Source organism: Camellia sinensis, chromosome 7, assembly GCF_055761805.1.
Source record: "Camellia sinensis isolate YWXY chromosome 7, ASM5576180v1, whole genome shotgun sequence".
Classification (NCBI taxonomy): domain Eukaryota; kingdom Viridiplantae; phylum Streptophyta; class Magnoliopsida; order Ericales; family Theaceae; genus Camellia; species Camellia sinensis.
The window spans coordinates 13,151,558-13,169,873 of NC_138967.1; the positions used below are offsets into that span (position 1 = coordinate 13,151,558).

General features: G+C 35.2%; 1 protein-coding gene across 3 annotated transcripts; it reads right to left on the reverse strand.

The window, feature by feature from the left end:
- Positions 1-205: 205 nt before the first annotated feature.
- LOC114273175 (DUF21 domain-containing protein At4g14240) lies at positions 206-12,988 on the reverse strand. 3 transcript variants are annotated; one of them, XM_028214964.2, is made up of 14 exons: positions 12,375-12,813; positions 9,707-9,783; positions 9,263-9,346; positions 9,056-9,169; positions 8,259-8,342; positions 8,003-8,074; positions 7,210-7,277; positions 6,997-7,084; positions 6,852-6,925; positions 6,380-6,758; positions 5,779-5,825; positions 5,608-5,689; positions 4,525-4,593; positions 206-653 (listed from the first exon to the last, which is right to left on the reverse strand). In XM_028214964.2, the coding sequence occupies exons 1-13, from the start codon at positions 12,709-12,711 to the stop codon at positions 4,537-4,539; spliced, it is 1,563 nt and encodes a 520-aa protein (XP_028070765.2). In that variant the 5' UTR covers positions 12,712-12,813; the 3' UTR covers positions 206-653; positions 4,525-4,536. The 3 variants fall into 3 exon arrangements, with proteins under 3 accessions (XP_028070765.2, XP_028070758.2, XP_028070750.2); XM_028214957.2 differs by having other exon boundaries at positions 206-632; positions 12,375-12,807; XM_028214949.2 differs by lacking the exon at positions 206-653 and having other exon boundaries at positions 4,328-4,593; positions 12,375-12,988.
- Positions 12,989-18,316: the final 5,328 nt, after the last annotated feature.

An 18,316-nucleotide genomic window follows, 5' to 3' on the forward strand; every position in this document is an offset into this window, starting at 1 on the left:
TTTGTAGTATGCTTCAGTTAACCAATTTATTAACAGCAATGATTGAGGGCCACAACTTTTGTGGCTCAAATGGCTCAAAATTGCTAAAACGACGTCGTTTTGAGTACAAAACAACTTCAAAATTGCCAAAACGACGTCGTTTTAACAATTTTGAGCCATTTGAGCCACAAAAATTGTGGCCCTCAAACATTTTCCATTTATTAAATGCCAATAAGGTCAAGAATCTAACAACATATTTCTTTAAACAGTGGTGATAGATCCCACTAAAAATGGACCACTAAGCCAGCTCTAATGAGCTGGCAGTCCATAAAATAAAAAAAATAAAAAAAACAAAGAGCAAAACATCAAATCAATTAGGGGCACAGTGTTTTTAGAGCTATTAGAGCTCATTGTTTTAGTGGTCTCAAACAATTTTCTTCTTTAAAACTCTTTCTCTCTCTCCTATGTTGTTTCTTTAAAGGGGATGTTGTGATTCTGGTGTCTCAGTTAGTCACATCCACCACTACCAAGCCCCATTATTGTACTTCTAAAAAAACTTGCCCTTCTTTTATAAATAACAACATTCCAATGGTTTTGATCTATGAGTTGCCTCCATGTCGCTTCCTCTCCTATCACTTTCCACCATGTTTGTCCTGTGCCATTCAACAATAACCCTATCAATTCAAATAAAGCTACCGACTTAGAACTCATGAATAGAAATCTATCCAGAAAAATAGTATGCGATTTAGATTCAACTTTTATATAATGAAGTCTACACTTTGAGTGAATCTAAATGGCACTTTTTACTAAATATTTTTCTGTGTACAAATCAATTTCTGTCCGTAGCGATTATTATATCAATTAAGTTTCTGATATAAACTCCAACTAATCCATCAAATTAGTACCCATACCAGCTGGGTATATATCAGCAGTGAATCCCATGTCCACATGTTCACATGGGATTCACACATGCTATAAAAGATCTTATCATTGATTCTAATGCTATTAAGATAAGATATATATACATCTATAGCTACCCCTTCATTGTCATTCTTTAGCATGGCATGGACATCGCTAAACCCATGAAGTGGGACCCTTTTGATTGACTTTAGGGCTTATCTAAGGCTCTTATTGAATGTGAAAAGGGGGTCACTCACTCCCCTTTGTGTTGTCCAAAGTTAACTTTGGGAAGAAAAGATGGTGCCCCCAGATAAGATGATGGTGTGGGGTTAGCAGCAATGGAGGGATAAGATTCATGTTTGAGACTGGGTCTGTTTGTTGTAGTTTTTCTTATGCTGAAAATTAATAATAAGAAAGCAGAAACTAAAAATACTCATCTCTTAATTTCTAGATAATCAACTATTTCTATTTAATAAGTTATAAATAGAAACTAAAACACTAAAACTTTGATACATATTAAAAAAAAATTCTTAAAAGCCGCTCCAATAAGTTATACCAAATAAGTTGTACCAAACAAGTACTTAAAATTGCTTTAACATGAGGCAACAATGATAAGTTGCTGGCATCTTGACTGATTGATAGGATGTTTAGGTTGAACTTGGAGACAGAAAATGCCACGTGACATCGAGGCATCGTGGAGATACAAGTGGAGCCCCTTGATAAGGCCTCTAGGTTTACATGTGGATCCAATGTGGCTTGGCAAGTAGAGTCCTTAATAAATTAAGGCTTGGTTCAAGCTAGACTGAAGTGGAATTAGGGACTAAATGGCAAGGATGGGTAAGAGATATGCTAAGTGGAAGAGAAGGGTGAGACAACAGAGAGCAAAGCTCTATATCATGAGGGTATGCATCTCTATGCTCTTGTGTTGGCACAAGTACTCTTAGAAACTTGTAGTTTGGTTTAGTTTTCGAGTTTATTATTTTTTGTTTTCAGGAAAAGATCTTTTATAAGTTCTATATTGTACTTACATTTTCATTTGTTGGGTTTTGTTAGCTTTTTACAAGGCTGTAACTATACCATGTTTGTAAATTATTGGGATTTTAGATCAAAACCCAAGGAATGAAAAAAGAAGAAGAGAAAAGTATATATATATATATATATATGACTCTACCAATCAATCTCTCCCTCTCTCTCATCAATATGCTTTTGTTTTACTAGCTTGTACATCGTAGTGTAGACATCCCGCACTTCAAGTGTTTGCATGTATGAATGTTAATTTGTTCCCCTCATTTGGCTTTTAGAAGCACGAAGGATTTTTCTAGATACCATTAATGAAAAAATTCATAAAAAAAAGTATGCATATTATTAGTATTATTATTATTAATTTTACTTTCTCTTCTTGTTGGTTAGTTGAATATTTATATTGGTAGCAGAGTATTTACTCATGCATAGCAAATAGTTTATATACAATAGTGACTCTTCACAAGTAAGGTGATGGACAATTACAGAAGGGTGAAGAACAATTACAAAAAGGTGATATATACGGAAGTCCTCACTTTTAAGTTTATAGCCCTTCTCTTCAATAAGTCTTAGGTTCAAATCTCAAGGGTTAGACTAATTGTAAAATTCCATCCCTTGCTCCCCTTAAAATTACCCTCAGGACTTGGACTCGATAATTACTTATTATATGTGGGATGGGGGGACTGCATGTACTGAAGAATTAGTTTGAGAGAAACCTCTGACATCCTGTTAACAAAAATAATATATATATATATATATATAACCCTACTTTGCATTCATTTAGGGGTTTGAATTGAATTTCACAAATGTTATACAATGCAACAACTGACAGTTGGTTTTTTGTGTTGTGATTTCATATAACTAACTCATGTAGTATGATTTCTTAGTATGGTTAGCATTGAGCTTGCTTTTTCTAAATTCACATTGTGCAACCATAACATAACAAACCTTACAAAAATAGGTGACCATACATGTCAGACAGCGGGGTCCCACCATGAGTTGAGCAGTGGCAGGGCCCCACCATCTTACAAAAATAGGTGACCACACATGTCAGACAGCGGGGTCCCACCATGAGTTGAGCAGTGGCAGGGCCCCACCATCATCCTATGTGTAAGGCCACTTGTACTTTTTACTGTAAGTTTTTTCAATGATTTTTTATCCGTAGAATTACTCTTATACCTTACATTATAATGTCTCTCCAATCTTCCTTTCTCCCCATGTTTCACTAAAAACACGAATGAAGCTTGAAATTTAACAAGCAAATTTTTCTCATCCTCCAAATGCATCCAACATGTTTTTGTGGCATTGAACATGTAAACATGTTCTATGCTAATGTGACCCCCAATGGCATTGAACTTTGATATTTAGCCATAGAATCCAAAGCACACAACCTGAAATTCAGGGGGGTTAGTTTGCTATCTTCCACACAGTCGGACAAAACACAGGTCTCTAAGAGACAAGGGTGGCCTTCTACTATGTGATATTTTTAAACTTCTCTCTCCATGGGAGTTTGGCAGGCAGACAAAGCTGATGTGTATGCCTAGTCATCTTTAACAAACAGCAGGACCCAGTCATGCTGTCCCCAGATCCCCCCAATCAGGGTTCAACATCTGTCACCCACCACATGTTGTCTCTCTCTCTCTCACATAAAACCTCACCCTCCTCTTTCACTGTATTTATAAGACTAGTGATCCTATGTGCCTTCCTATAGCAATACAACAGCACAACCACATTGAATATGGCCGGACACTCGCTCTCTACACGAATCAGAAAGTTCTGGTCATGGAAACGATGCGTGAGGTATATCCGGGAGCTGAGAGCACGTGTCTATATCATATGGAGGTGCATGGTGATTCTTCTTCGTTGGAATGAATAAATTTTGTTAGAGTTGGGTACAATGATTTTCAGTTCTAAGTGTTTAATATAGGCTAGTGGTGCAGCAGTTGAATTTTTAGCTGATATAACTAGGGTTTACAAATGTTGGAAAGTGGTAACTAAGGTCGATCCCTTTCTCGTATGTGATTTTTTTTTTTTTTCTCCCGTCTCAATTATTGTTCTTATTATGAAAATAAATCCCTAGTACGAAATACACATTTAACAAGTAGTGTCAGATGTCACTGAGGTTCATCAGAAGATGTTTAAGATTAATGTATATCATGGAAAATAGTGTAAATATGATACCTTCGGATTTGGACAGATCTCTCTCTCTCTCTCTCTCTCTCTCTCTCTCTCTCTCTCTCTCAATATATTTTTCTTTAATCTATTTCTCACACAAAAGGTTTTATGCCCTCGGGTTCATGCAAACCAAGATCAAGAAGACTATTTCAGCAACATAGATGAGTAAATTTATTCAACATTTGATCAACATAATAACAGTGTGTGCATGCACTTAGGCAAGGAGAGAAGCTTGAGCACTCGAGATCAATGATGAGAGACAATGTGAATAGATAAATTGGTCAACAAAATTCCAAAATTTGCAACATATAGTACAAGCTTTATTTTATTTTTGCCACATAAAAGAGTAAAACTCTCAGGTTCTTTGGAACCAATGTATTATAAATTAAAACTGTATTGCATATTCATCTCTTGTTATCAAGAAGAGGCTCACAAAGATTCTCCACATACCTCGTTGCATTTCTATCTTTCCTCTGCAGACTTCTTTGGGGTGGTTAGTCCATGCTTATTTTGGCCTCCCTGAGAAATTTATTATATGAAACAAAACAGTATTCAGCTACTAGAACTAGTTGACATTATTGAAACAAATTTCATTTGAGAGAAGGTATGGAGAGAAAAAAAAAAAAAAAAAAAAAAAAAAAAACTAATCAGGAAACTTTACAAAAAATAATTTCTTCTTTGGAGATTTATTTATGTTTAATCACACTACATTTGTTGATTTTACTTCCATAGAACTCAAAAGAGTGAAAAGCTGAATTAAATCCCAAAATTTGTTGATTTTTCTAATGCCATATATGCTTGTTCATTTGATAATTGAATCCCAACAACTTAACTATAAACTTTTCCAGACATTGTAATAACAGGCTTACATTTTTAACTTTTACTCCTGCCCTATTAGTTATAACATTCCACGCCTAATAATGTCACTATCTTTATTTACAATTTTTAAACCAATTAATAAACACAATCCCAACAAGGATATCCTCCAGTCTGAAAAATTGCTGATCCATTCAGCAACTGTTTAGACACTAACATAAATTTACTAAGGTTGTGTTTGAATCTTAGATTTGAATAGGGTTTTGTGAAGGGAAAAGAAAAGAGACGGGAAATGTGAATGAAATATAAGTTAAAATTTATTTCCATTTCTTTTCCCTCCATAAATCCCTACCCAAATTCAAGATCCAAACACAGCCTAAGAGTGCATTTGTTTGCACAAGATTGGAATTGACTTTTAAATATTTGGAATTGAAATTCCATGGAATCAAGATATCATTGTTTCGTCTACCTTTGGAATTGCTTTGCCCTTCTTTTTTTAGGTGTTGCTCAGTTTTCTGGAGCTCCAAAGACAGACACCTTAGTTTCATCCCGCTGGGACAAATTAAGTTCTGAAATCCACATTTTACACTACCATATATAGACTAAATCACCCATAGAGTTTCAATTTTCAGCATTAACATGTATCACATTTTATATGACGATAAAGAACTGCACAAGGGAGATCAAATAAAAGAACTCATAACATAATCCACTTACAGGTCCCTTATGGCCGGTTAACCTCCGAATTGATGGGATACGTGCCATTGATGAAGCAGCCGCAGCTGCAGCCACACGTATCCTGCAAAATATAAACAATGTCTCATGATTCTTTACTTATATTTTCAGAAACTGCCTAAATTCATATTAAATCCTCAAAGGTTAAAATACCTTTTGTGTACATCAACAAATTCATCCGTCTCGTCTACAATCTCCTCCTGCATTTGTGAAAAAACCATCACCATTCGCTTCACTGTTAACTCAAGAAGCCACACATGAGCAGAGGCAGCTCGAGCTTATCAGAGGCATAAGGTGAAATTTTTTAATTAGGGCTTTCATAATTTTTACACTGTAACTTTTATTTGTGTGATAATATAATTTTTATTTAAAATTCATAACATTCACAATTAAAACAATTTTATTTATTCTAACTTTTATTTATATGTTTGATCTAAATTACTCAATATCCCTCACAATCAAAATAATTTTGATAATCAATAAATCATGTCATGTAAAACTTCTTACTTTTATGGAAAATAAAAACACAACATACTAAAAAAATTAAATAAATGTATCTATTATTATAATTTTGGCCTTTGGTTTCCAAGAATTATTTGGTTTCTTTTATATACACTATATAGTAAAATTATAATAAGTGGGGGCCCTCATATACTCGGGGCCATAGGCGAGCACCTAAATTGCCTACTGCTTGATCCTTGATCCACTACTGCACATGAGAGGAAGTGATGATTCATTGGATTATGATAATTACCTGCAGAAGTTCTTCAAACACATCTTCCAAGGTGATGATCCCAATTACCTCACCATCTTCAATATCTTCCGACATATGAGGCAGTCCATTTGTTGATGCATCATTATGGTGAAAAGTCGTATGCCTATTTCCAATGGGAGGCTTTGGAGCCTTCTCAATGTCAACAACAACGCTTGCTGGCTTCTGATCTTGCTTGGATAGCAAAGGAGTAGTTAATTGAGAGTCCCTGGTAGCAACTTTGTTCTCTTCAGCTTTTTCTTTAATAACACTTGATGGGGCGATTTTATTTTTCCCTTTAGCCTTCACCACAGCTGCCAGATGACTGCTACCCTTTTGAAACTCATTCAATATGTCATATAGAGGCATATCAGCAGGAACCCTAGAGAAAACATTCCACATATAAACGTGTCAGTTTCAATGCTTAAGTTCTGGAAAAGCATACAAAAGCATGTGTAAGGATGAATAAGCACACCGTGGAATCCTTCGAATGGAAACAGCACTGACAGGGGTCTCTGTTTCCGGTCGTACCGTAAGAAGACTCTTCACCTAATTTCAAAATATATGAAAAAGTACTTGACAAATGAAACTTACTGATAGTTTTAGGTTACAAAACCCACCAGTAAAAGTCCAATAATATTTTTTGGATTTCCAGAATAAACAGGAACTCGACTATGGCCTCGAGCAAGAACTTTTCCCATTGCTTCCCTGAGATATTAGTTTGAAAAATATTAAAAATGTAATATGCATCTGTACTAGAATTCACTTCTACTGAAATCATGAACTTATGACAAAGGAACGCATGGACAACAATATCAAGGAGAAACACTAACCAATCCAATTTCGAGTTCACATCCAAGGAAAATGTTGACTCAATGGGCGTCATAGCCTCCTCAGCAGTCTGTTCAAGAAGCGATAGATGGAGTTTGAGTCCATCACTTTCTCAAGATTTTAGATCTAGTAGCAAATATTGCGGAAAAAAAAATGAAAATGAAAAGGAAAAGGAAATTTGGAGCTTGATGTGCTCCAGAATCAATTCAGAAGCATTGAACAAATTTGAAAAATCATCAGTTTTTCCAAAATGCAGGGGTCAGCTCATTTAATTTGGAATGAAATGCCTGGGTTGAGTTGAGCACAAATTCTGAACACATTGCCTGAAGATTTGCCCAAAACAAAAATAATAATAATAATAATAGAAAAACAAAAGGGATACAATGAATTTCAGGGAAGGACTGAATAATAAAAATATTTAGTGAAGTTAGGCTACCAAAACTAGGCCACAAATTCAGTTCAGAAGGTTCATGTTCAGGCCAAAAGAATCACTAGGAAAGTCACTTAAAATTTTTGCTGATAAAAAAAAGAATAAAAGTCACTTAAATTTTTTAAAATTTATACTTGGCAGAAAAAGAATCCAGATGTAATATGGATCATTGTCATATTATCTTTATTTTTTGGTTGCAAAGTACTAGAAGGCACCAAGGAAAATAATAACATGACATTTTTCTTAGTTTCAAATGCTGCAATTGCTACTTCCTATTTCCAAAAGGCTGTAATACTGGAACTTGGCAAGTCAAATAGACAATTAATTGATAGACCTCAAAATGACAGTTTTAGTGTCCTTTGTACCTTCTCAGTTAAATCTAGTGCTCCACTAATAATCGTTGTCTCATCATGCGTGAGTTCACCGCCCTTACCAGCCTAGAAATGGCAAAAGAATCATATTATTGTATGAAGAAAAAGTAAGAAGATATTTTTTTTGACAAGAAAGAAGAAGCAAGGAGAATTTGTGGCATTATTTAGCATTTTCTCAACCTCTGCATAGCATAACCACATTAAAATTTGCAGTATTTATATATAAAAATTCTAAATGGATGCAGTTTACCTCCTGGCTGTGGATGGAGACAAGAGCTTTCAACTGAGCCCGTCTAAATAGCGCATCGTTATGTCCCAATACACAGTCTAGAATCTGGAATGACATAAAGAGCTCAGCTAAAGCCAAAGAAACTTCGTAAATAGTTAAAAAGTAGAAGATCAAATTGCACAACTAATCACAATAACAAGACTGAATCATAAAATGATGTTGTTGTAAAAATAGGTGCAGAATGGTATCATACGTTTTATTTTAATTTTTGGTGGAAATAAAGATGAAGAACATGAAAATTAGGTAAAATATACATACCACAACAACTAAGGTTCACAAAAAAGAAGCATTTACAAGAACAAAAGATTAAACATGGCTAAAAAATAAGTTTTCAAAAATAGGTGTAGAACGGTATATCATTCATTTTATTTTAATTTTCTGTAAATTACAAATACGCTTCCTAAGGTTTGCTTAAAATATGGATTGCCCCTGTGGTTCTGGAAATTACAAACACCCCCTTGTCAGTAGTTTTTATTTAAAAGAATTAACAGAAAAATTGAAATTCCTAACTACTCTTTTATGCAACAATAAAATTACTTGAATTGTTAATTAAAATATATTTCTGACATAATCAAAAACTATTAATTGAGTTGATGATTTATTAATAAAAATGGTCATTTGTTATGCTATTAGAAACTTGATGGGGTGAGATGTAATTTCCAGAAACACTGTGGGTAATCTGTATTTTAAGTAAACCTCAAGGGTAACCTTGTAAAAATAAGTTTATAAATGAGCATTCTATAAATTGTTGAAATTACCTTTCCAATAGGATAAGCAATTGGATAGCAAATTATCATCAAAATTCGCACAAGCCAAACAAAATTTGCACCGACAGCAAGTCCATATCTGGTGCATATTGCTTGTGGAATAACCTGACAATAGAAGGGTAATTTTAAGATAAATTCCATCCACTTTGTGGGTTCACAAAGAATGAATCTTCATCATGTTTTTTAAATGTAATGTACCTCTCCAAAAAAAAGAACAAAAGTTACAGAGAGCAAAATAGCAAGAAACTGATTGAACAGCTTATCCAGGTATAAGGGAAGGGCCTGCAGATTGCAAAGAACAAAGCAAACAAGTATCAGTTAAATTTAATTGTGCTTTTCGAATTTTGGAATAGATAGCATAAACGTAAGTAAAGCATGAGATTTTGCAAACCTAATCTAGTATGAATAAACAGAACAGTCATTCACAGGCTTCCGAGTGTGAAAACGCTGGTTCGAGTTGGAGAGAAACCATTATGTACAAATAATGTCAAAGGTTAGGTCTATCTCCACTCTTACTCCTCCCAACACCCATGGTTGATGGAAGCCAACACTGGGTAATGTCCCATGTACAATTTTAGTTCCAGACCACCATTGAGTGAACCTATCACTTATTTGCTAAAAACAGAAATTTCATTCACTTACCTCCATAGCGCATGCATTACACAGGAGCAAAGTTACAAGAAGCTGGTGTTGCTTCTGAACAACCGGAAGGATAACAGCTGAATACAGAAAAATTACATGATGTAAGCCCATATGATAACAACATGCTGAACAAGTTTGCTGACAGAAACATTCTAATAATGATAGCCCTAACAACACCTAAAGTATGCCACATATTGAAGCAACAAACAGTTATTCTAGTAATGCACTTTTTAACCTTCCTCACACTATAACCTTCTACTCACAGTCTCACAAAATTATGCCTCAAATGTCTCGTTGATCTTCTTTACTGAAGGAAAAAATATAAACTTGACTTTCTACATTGTACATTATTTGACAATTATGTTGACTATAATGTTACACTATGAAATTTTATTTTTGGTATTTGATTAGATTGAGCATTATTAGAAAATTCCAGCATATTGTTGGCCTTATTTAATACCAAAAATAATATCATTCAAGCAGCCAAAATTTTTTTTATTCAACATCCATTGTAAATTCCTCCATAATTAATTCTCTTAAAAGTACGAAAAAAACTATACTTTTCATCACCATTTAAATTAAAAGTGATAATGAACATGCAGGACACTCCATCTTCCTTACACATTCAATGCTAATTAACTTGAATTTGCCTTTTCTTCATGAAATTATAAATTGTAAGCATTCTCCCATGCATTGCCATCCACACAAAAAATGCAAACCTTGAAATAATCCTTAGATGCCCATTCCTTTTTCCAAGGAAAGGACAACCCTCTTTGACCCATTAAAGCATCAAAAAAGGACTTCAACTTGATATTCCCATTTCAACCTTGGTCTGCGCAAATCAGCCTCTCGTTATCCAATGTGAGGGATACCATAAAGATGATCAAAAGGATCCACCATCTCTTGATCATTCATCTCTCTATGAAAAGCAATGTCCCAAAAGGATTCACTACTTTTTTTCTTAAGATAATCACTGATAGCCACTGGACCTCCACATGAATCATTCTACTCAAGAACTCTGTTGCCTAGATGAAAAATAAGGGAGACATTGGATCTCCCTGGTGCAAGCCTTTCCTAGCTGGTAACAGTTTACCAAAACTGAGAGCCTAACTATGGAGAGACAAAATTAAATCCATTCCCACCATTTAAGCCCAAACCCTATCCTATCTTATACCATAAAGGATGAACTCCCAATTAACATGATCCCATCCTTCTTCAATATGGAGACTACATATTAAACCAGACCTCAAAATTCTCAATCTATAATCCAAGCTCTCATTAGCCACTAGCATCACCTCTAGAATTTACCTAGCTCCCATTTAAAAATAAATAAAATTTGTTTACACAAGCCAAGAAAAACAAAATTTTAATATCCATTGCAAATTCCTCCTTAAGCAATCTACAGTTAAGTATGAAAAAAAATATAATTTTTCATAATTAAGACTCATTAAAAGACGACATTAAAGGAATGCCACCCATTTACAAAAGAGAAGAAGGAGAAAAAGAAAACCCTACACACCTTTTCGCGTATCAAAAAGTTCTACAAAATCCAAGAATTGAACGAGAGAGGAGTTAACAACTCCCGACTCGCAAGTATACAAAAAAACCCACAAAAGAACTCTTACTTATACAATACCATTAAATGCCTACAATTCCGTTCCCCAATACAATCCACAAACTTAAGGCATAAACTATTCATAACTTATTCCTCCTCTTTCCCAATCAAACCCCCTGCCAACTGGGAAGTTGCTCATCCGCTTCATCAAAAAGTGTTGGAGTTTTGTCTCCATTTCACCACCCATATGAAAGCATTTAATGCACAATAGCATTCATTTATAACTGTGAATTTAGAAGACTAGAGAGTGGTGTTGTCCAGCCACATGAATTAAAAAATTGGAAGTTCTTGTATTTACAAGATGACCCACAACTCTCTATAATTGCAAATTCAACTATGAATAGGAGTTTGATTTCTCAAAATCCAGCACAAATCAAACAAAGACAAATCTTAGAGAAATATTGAGCGATTACATAGAGAAGCATAGAGTGACTTTCTTGCATAGAGAATTGGCTATACAAAGGCTTGGGTATGTTTCTGGATGTACTCAGTTTGAGGGTGTGAGTAACAATTAAGTCCACCTGTAAACTTGTTTCCTTCAAAGTGAATTATTCTTACTGCCTAGTCCGTGGATGCAGGCTATATGCCGAACCACATAAATCGTTTGTCTTGATGTTCACTTGTTTATTTCCCATTGATTCAATTTTTGGTTACTTCGATACCCAAATCACCACTGTTTCATAACAAAAAGTTAGTAATTTTATCAGCTTTCCATTAACACTTGTAAAGTGATGATGATTTTAAAGAACATTACAAATCATTTCATAAAGTGCATTACTTTTCAAAACCAAAAATTAGACCCAATTTTCAAAAAGTGCGCTTATATATCATTTTCCTTTCGTAAATCATAACCGTCCATCTATCACTTGCACAATGTAACTTAAAATCTTCATAACCACTACATTCCATTTGGTTAATCCAAATACGATTCAATTCATCATATATATATATATACATCTTCTTCACTAGTTTCATAAAAATTGATCCAAATGCAAATCATTCCGCAGATCATCAATATAAGAGACAGAATTGGGGAGAGAGAGAGAGAGAGACCTGCTTGCCTCTTCTCGGAAGCAGTGCCGCTGCGCTGGAGGATCTCGAGCTCGACGAGGCCGAGGGACATGAGGCCCAAGGTGAGGCCGGACATGATTCCGGCGAAAAGAACGAGTCCACACGAGATCCCTGCGTATATGAAGAACCACACCGATCCGAACGCAATCGGTCCTGGTTCCTCTGCCCCCATCGCCGCCGCCCTCGCCGCCATTCTCACCACCGCCACCGCATTCACTAGCTGCATCTCTCTCTCTCTCTCCCTCTTCAAAATTCGATCGTTCTCACTCTCTCTCTCTCTATCGTCTCTGTGCGAGCTCTCTGGTTTTTCTGCTTGCATGTGCGCGTGTACAAGTCGTGAATTTGTGTTGCCAGGGAAGTTATGGATTTTGCCAGAGTGAATACAGATTGTTTGTGCATTTAGCGATTGTACGGTGATTTGGAAAAGGAGAGATTTGGAGTGGGATTAGAACAATCCGTCATGTACGGAGAACACGTGTTGGAATCTGAGAGGCTGTGCCAGGGGTTAAAAGACGTACGTCTTTTCTAGAAAAATAATATAAACAATATGGGTTGGTCGGGGGGGCCCTTGGAGAGTGGATTCGGTGATCGTGCGTGCAGATCCGAGCAGGGAGGCACTATTTACACCCTATATTATACTACTCTTTACGCTCACAATTTTTAAAAAATTAGTTTAAGCTCTCTCTTTCATTTTTAGTAATAAAAAAGATCTATAATATTATAGTGTGATATCTAAAATCCTTCAATGAGCTACTTTTTGAAGCGCGTGAGATCAATTTATATAGTTCAGTAAGCCCTCTCTCTCTCTATCGCTTCCATAAAAAATTTATTGGGCTTCGATTTCTAGAGTTTCTTTCTCTTAGATTCTTTTAATTGACTCGTTTTTTCTTCAAATTTCTGTTTTTAGTCGAGAGAGATTGATGGTTCAGTTGATGACTTCTGGAAAATCTCCGTCGGAATCGAAATCTTAGAGCGTGAAAATGGTGCTAGTGAAGCTGGAGGTAGAGGACCCTTTGGAGGACAAACATGCCCCCTCAACAAACGATCTAAGCTCTTCATGGCCTTGGTGTAGAGGCTCACTGGTCTCTTATCTTCCTCGCGATCATCTGAAAAGAACAAAACTTCACAATCTCAACCTATAAACAATACTAATAGTTATGAAATGAAGAGTATCAAAGTTGATGATATTGGACAATTTTCACTGTATTTAAATAGATTAAATTCAGTTGTGTACAAAACAACAACAAGAATATAAAGAAATAAAGAAAATGAGAGAATTTGTTTGATTACAAAAATCAAACTCGAAATATAAATAAATAAATAAATAAAATAGATTTTATTTTGTTACAAAAACAAAATAAAAATCTGATTAATTAAAAAAAAACAGAATAAAAATTAAACAACTTACTTGGTTAGTTTCTTTTGAATAACTATCGAATCAAGTCCAGTGTTTAACACTATGTCCTTAAGACAGATTCGTCTTCTCCACGGTGCTTTCAGAATCTAGACGTTTATCTCCCAGGATAAAATGATCTATCAACGAATAAAAGCAGCACTACAATTTATTCGTTCGTTGAACACACTAAGTGTTTATATTCTCTGTAACAAGAACTAAATGCAAAATGAAGAATAAATTTATAGCAGAAGATGGAGTACGAAAATTAGAGTCTTTTTCCAAATGGGGGGGCTTAGTCTATTTATAGATGGATTGGTGGCTTTCCATTTTTAATTAAACAGGTACTGTACCTGTTCAATTTGAATTAAACAGATACAAACTGTTTAGGCACTATTTGGTTTGAAATTCAAACAGATTTAGAGCTGTTTGGGTTCAAAAAATGGAAGGGCCCTGTTAATTTGAATTATGGATTTTATTTTACCAAAAAATAAAAATAAATTCAAATGTTTTTTGCCCAAAAAGATTAGTATTGGGCCGAACAAGCCCAACCCAACCATGCACCCGCGCCCAGCCCGACCGGACGGGCGGCGGCGGCGGCGCGCGCGTGTGGTGATTTTTGGGTCCAATGGGTCTAGCCCATTTTGCCCATAACCTCTCCCTCTAAAACACTTGGGTACCCCTTGGGGCACACCCCAAGTACCAAACCCATGGCTTATAAACCCTTTCAAAACTTCCCACCAAATCAATGTGGAACAAGCCATTTTACAACCTTAAGGAATTTCCACCAAAACTCTATTTCCATGGAGCACACTTTGGCTTCAATTTCCCATTCACTCGGTAATTGTTTTGAGCAACCAAATATACCACGTGAATCACAACGCGGCATAGAACGCGTTATCACTTTGACCCGAGTAAATCAACGCTCGGGGCCCACCTAAAAAATAGACCAAACTTGAGAAAAAATTCTGGTTTTACCTAGAATTTTTCTACCATTTTCCAACAGATGATGATGAGTCCTTTTCAAGCCCAACAAATCATAGTTGTGGTAGTCACAAGTATGGCTCAGTTTTGTTGAAAGTTGAAAGATAAGGGCAGCAAAGTTTCATGGTGATGAAAAGGAAAAAATGGTGATCAGCAAAGACTCCCATGTCATCCACAAATAGCTCTCATCCCCTGGTTTGCTTTCTCTCTCTCTCTCTCTCTCTCTATATATATATATATATATACATGGTTGATTGCTAAGCTTTCGTTTGGTAAACACATTGGGCTAAATAAGCACATAAGGACAAAAAAAAGTCACAAAATTACAAAATGACAAAACACTTGACTTTTGATGCAAAATTACCAAATTGACCAATATACAAACAAAAAGTCAAAAAAACATCATTTTCAAGTGGAGGGCATATTTGTCATTCCAATGGAAAAAAGCCAAACAAGAAAACCAAACGAACAAAAAAATCCCAGACTAAAAAAGTTAAAAAAGTCAAAAAGCCAGGTTTACCAAACGACACCTAAGTGGGCGTGAGAGATAAGTAAAGACATGCTATTGGAAATCATAGAAAATGAATTTTCTTTGGGTTGCAGAGAATTTCTCTAACTAAAAAGAAAACCGTGTGCATTGTGCATGTCTATGCTCCAATTCATGGTGCACACTTTTGTTTGTCCTGCAATAACTACTCTAGAAACAAACAAGGGGAAAGAGACTTTTACTAATAAGAACATATTTTCAAGATCTTGAATTGTCTTGGCACTTCCTTTTTTTGGAAATAGTTTGAGAGATAAGTAAAGACATGCCATTGGAAATCACAGAAAATGGAATTTCTCAAGAAAGGTTTCTTTGGGAATTTCACTAATTTTGAGAGAATTTCTCTCAGAGGTCCAGAGAAATTATTTCTCTGGAGAAAAATTTTCTGGGAAGTCCAGAGAAGTTCTTTGGATCAATGTTGAGGGACTTTAGACATTATGAAAATATTTGGTATTCTTTATACTATAAAATCTTAATACTAGGGGTCTTAAAAAAAAATCCTCACAATTTTTCTAAATAAATAGATAAATGAAATTTTTTATGAAAAATCTCAAGTTTAAGCTCTTATAACAAAATAAATATTTAATTTTCAATTTTATCAATTTATTAAGGCTAAAATCCCAATTCATCACCTATCCATCCATTTTTACTGCTATTTAGGAGTGTAAAAAAGGTTCGCGGCTCGAAACACGCCAGTGACCCAGGGTGGGCCCTGTCTGTTAGGGCTCGGGCCTGAGCCCAGCTCGAGATCCTGGGCCTAGGCTATCATTTTGAAGCTTGGCCTGTGTGCCAGCCCATCGACCTTCTTAAGGCCTACTCAAAGCTTTACCCGAGGCCTAGTGTAATTTTTAATAAAAAATAATAATTTTTTGGCAAAAAAAATAAAAAAAATATAAAATAAAATAAATGTTCATGCCTGCCTATGCCCGAGCCCAGGCCCACCGACCTAGTCCACTGGCTCAGCTCAAGGCCTGCCCTAGACCTGAATACCCCCTAGGGCTGGGCCTAATTTTTTAGCTTGTGGGCTGACCTGAACTTTGGTAAAGGCCAGGCCAAATTTATACCCTTACTACTACTTGTCTTTGATATCACCTTTCTCATCTCCTTCCACTACTATCGCAAAACGCTCTCCACTCTACTCTACTCTGCCATTTCTCTTCTTGGTCACCTTGCTTTAGAAGCCCTTAATTTCCTTCTCCTACTATATACTCCTTCGATTCATCTTCTCTCTCCCCGTTCCTCTTTTTCTCATGATTTATTCCCATCTCTTCCAGCAACCCTCACCACCTCCTTTCACCACCTAAAAACACTAGATGTCACACCTTTCAATTGACACAGATTGTTAATATTTTGGAATTTAAAAAAGAAAAATTGATAGTATTATTAATAAAAAATAATAATACATTTATGGTGTAAAGAGCTAACCTAGCTTACAATCATATTCAATACTCCTTTTGGATATGGTCTTATGCCTCATTAATTTTAATTCATGGGCAAATTACCTAGAATTTCTATTTAAAAGAAGATAAGTCTATTTAGTCTTACAACTTGTTAGATACTCTCAAAAGTTCACTGCGTATTTTTCTTCTTCATTATTCTTTGTGTATTCATTCTTCTCAGTCTCTTTCTGTTCCTTTTTGGCCACTGGCAATCACACCTTACTTTTTCTTTTTCTCTTTCTAACATATAGTCATCGGCGACCGATAACCACCATTGATTGAGGTTCACCGCCAACCACTAACCATTGGTTCCTTACTTTACTCTCACTGACGGCGAAGGAAATAAGTTTCTGACAAAGAAGATGAGTAGATCTACTCAAATCTTATGTAGATCTACTTAGATCTGAGTAGATCTACATGAGAACAAATTAGATTTAAACAAAAAATAGTTGTCGGAGTACAATCTTCTCTATATTTTTGTTTCTCTCTTTCGATCTCTCAATTTTTCTACATTTTCTCTATTATACACTTCTATTTTCCTGTTTTAATGGAGAAAAATTTTAAATTCTGAACAAATTGTTTTTGAGTTTGAGTTACAGGCGGTGAAAACTGTAAAATCTTACAGTTTTAGTTTTTTTTTGTGCTGAAATGAATCATGTTTTAAAACTGTAAAATTTTACAATTTCATAATATTCTGTAAAGCTGTAAAATTTTACAGTTTTGATTAATAATGATAAATGCCTAATAGAATCATGCTTTGAAACTTTAAATACTGTTTCAAAACTTACTTTTCAGTTTGATCAATATTGGATAGATTATTTGTTTAAACCCTACAAAAATTTAAAAATAATATATATTTTCCCCATTGTTCTTGGTTGTTGTTGTTATTTATTTATTTATTTGTTTTTTTTTATTTCAAATTATTAATATGTAGCACATTTTGTTATATTTTTTCACTACAATTTCTCCATTTTTTCTTTTTTCTTTTGGGGCAATATTCTGGACATTTTGGTGAATATTCAATGATTTTCTTAACGTTCAGCAAACATTTTGGACATTCCGACGACTTCCAGTACCGTTCAGAATACTCCGGCAAACTTCCAGCGATACTCTGACGAACTTTCCAGTGATGTTAAACATTTCGGCGAGTCTCTGGTGACTGTCTGACGGAAGTCCAGCGGTGGTGGGATATAACAACGTTTTTAAATTTATATATATATAAAAAAAGAGATTTTCTGGTAACAATTAAAAATATATAGGACTAATGGATGCAAGTTTTTTATTTTGAGATTAGATAGATTTTGAACTTTGTATATGAAACTTACTGGTAAGCGCCCCTTAATTTGTTGGCACAAACTCGTTTGGACACTCGTGATGATGGACCTCCAAACCCAGCCCAAGATCTATTAGTGAAGAAACCCAAGTGAAGGGAAGGGACTGCAATCCTCGGTCCATGGGCTTGTTGCTCAAGTTCAGTCCATATTGTTCCATATACCAGACCACTATAAATTTGTAAAAAATCAAACCGTATGGGCCCAAATAATCACAAGGTTAAAAATAGAGT

What these genes read in the sequence shown, in the direction of transcription:
- LOC114273175 (XM_028214964.2), bottom strand. Translation starts at nt 12,711, where the DNA reads ATGCAAGCAGAAAAACCAGAGAGCTCGCACAGAGACGATAGAGAGAGA. An exon ending in TTGTTCTTTTTTTTGGAGAG is followed by an intron (nt 9,170 to 9,262) that starts GTACATTACATT and finishes TTCTATTGTCAG; the next exon opens with GTTATTCCACAAGCAATATG. An exon ending in CACTAGATTTAACTGAGAAG is followed by an intron (nt 7,278 to 8,002) that starts GTACAAAGGACA and finishes CTTCTTGAACAG; the next exon opens with ACTGCTGAGGAGGCTATGAC.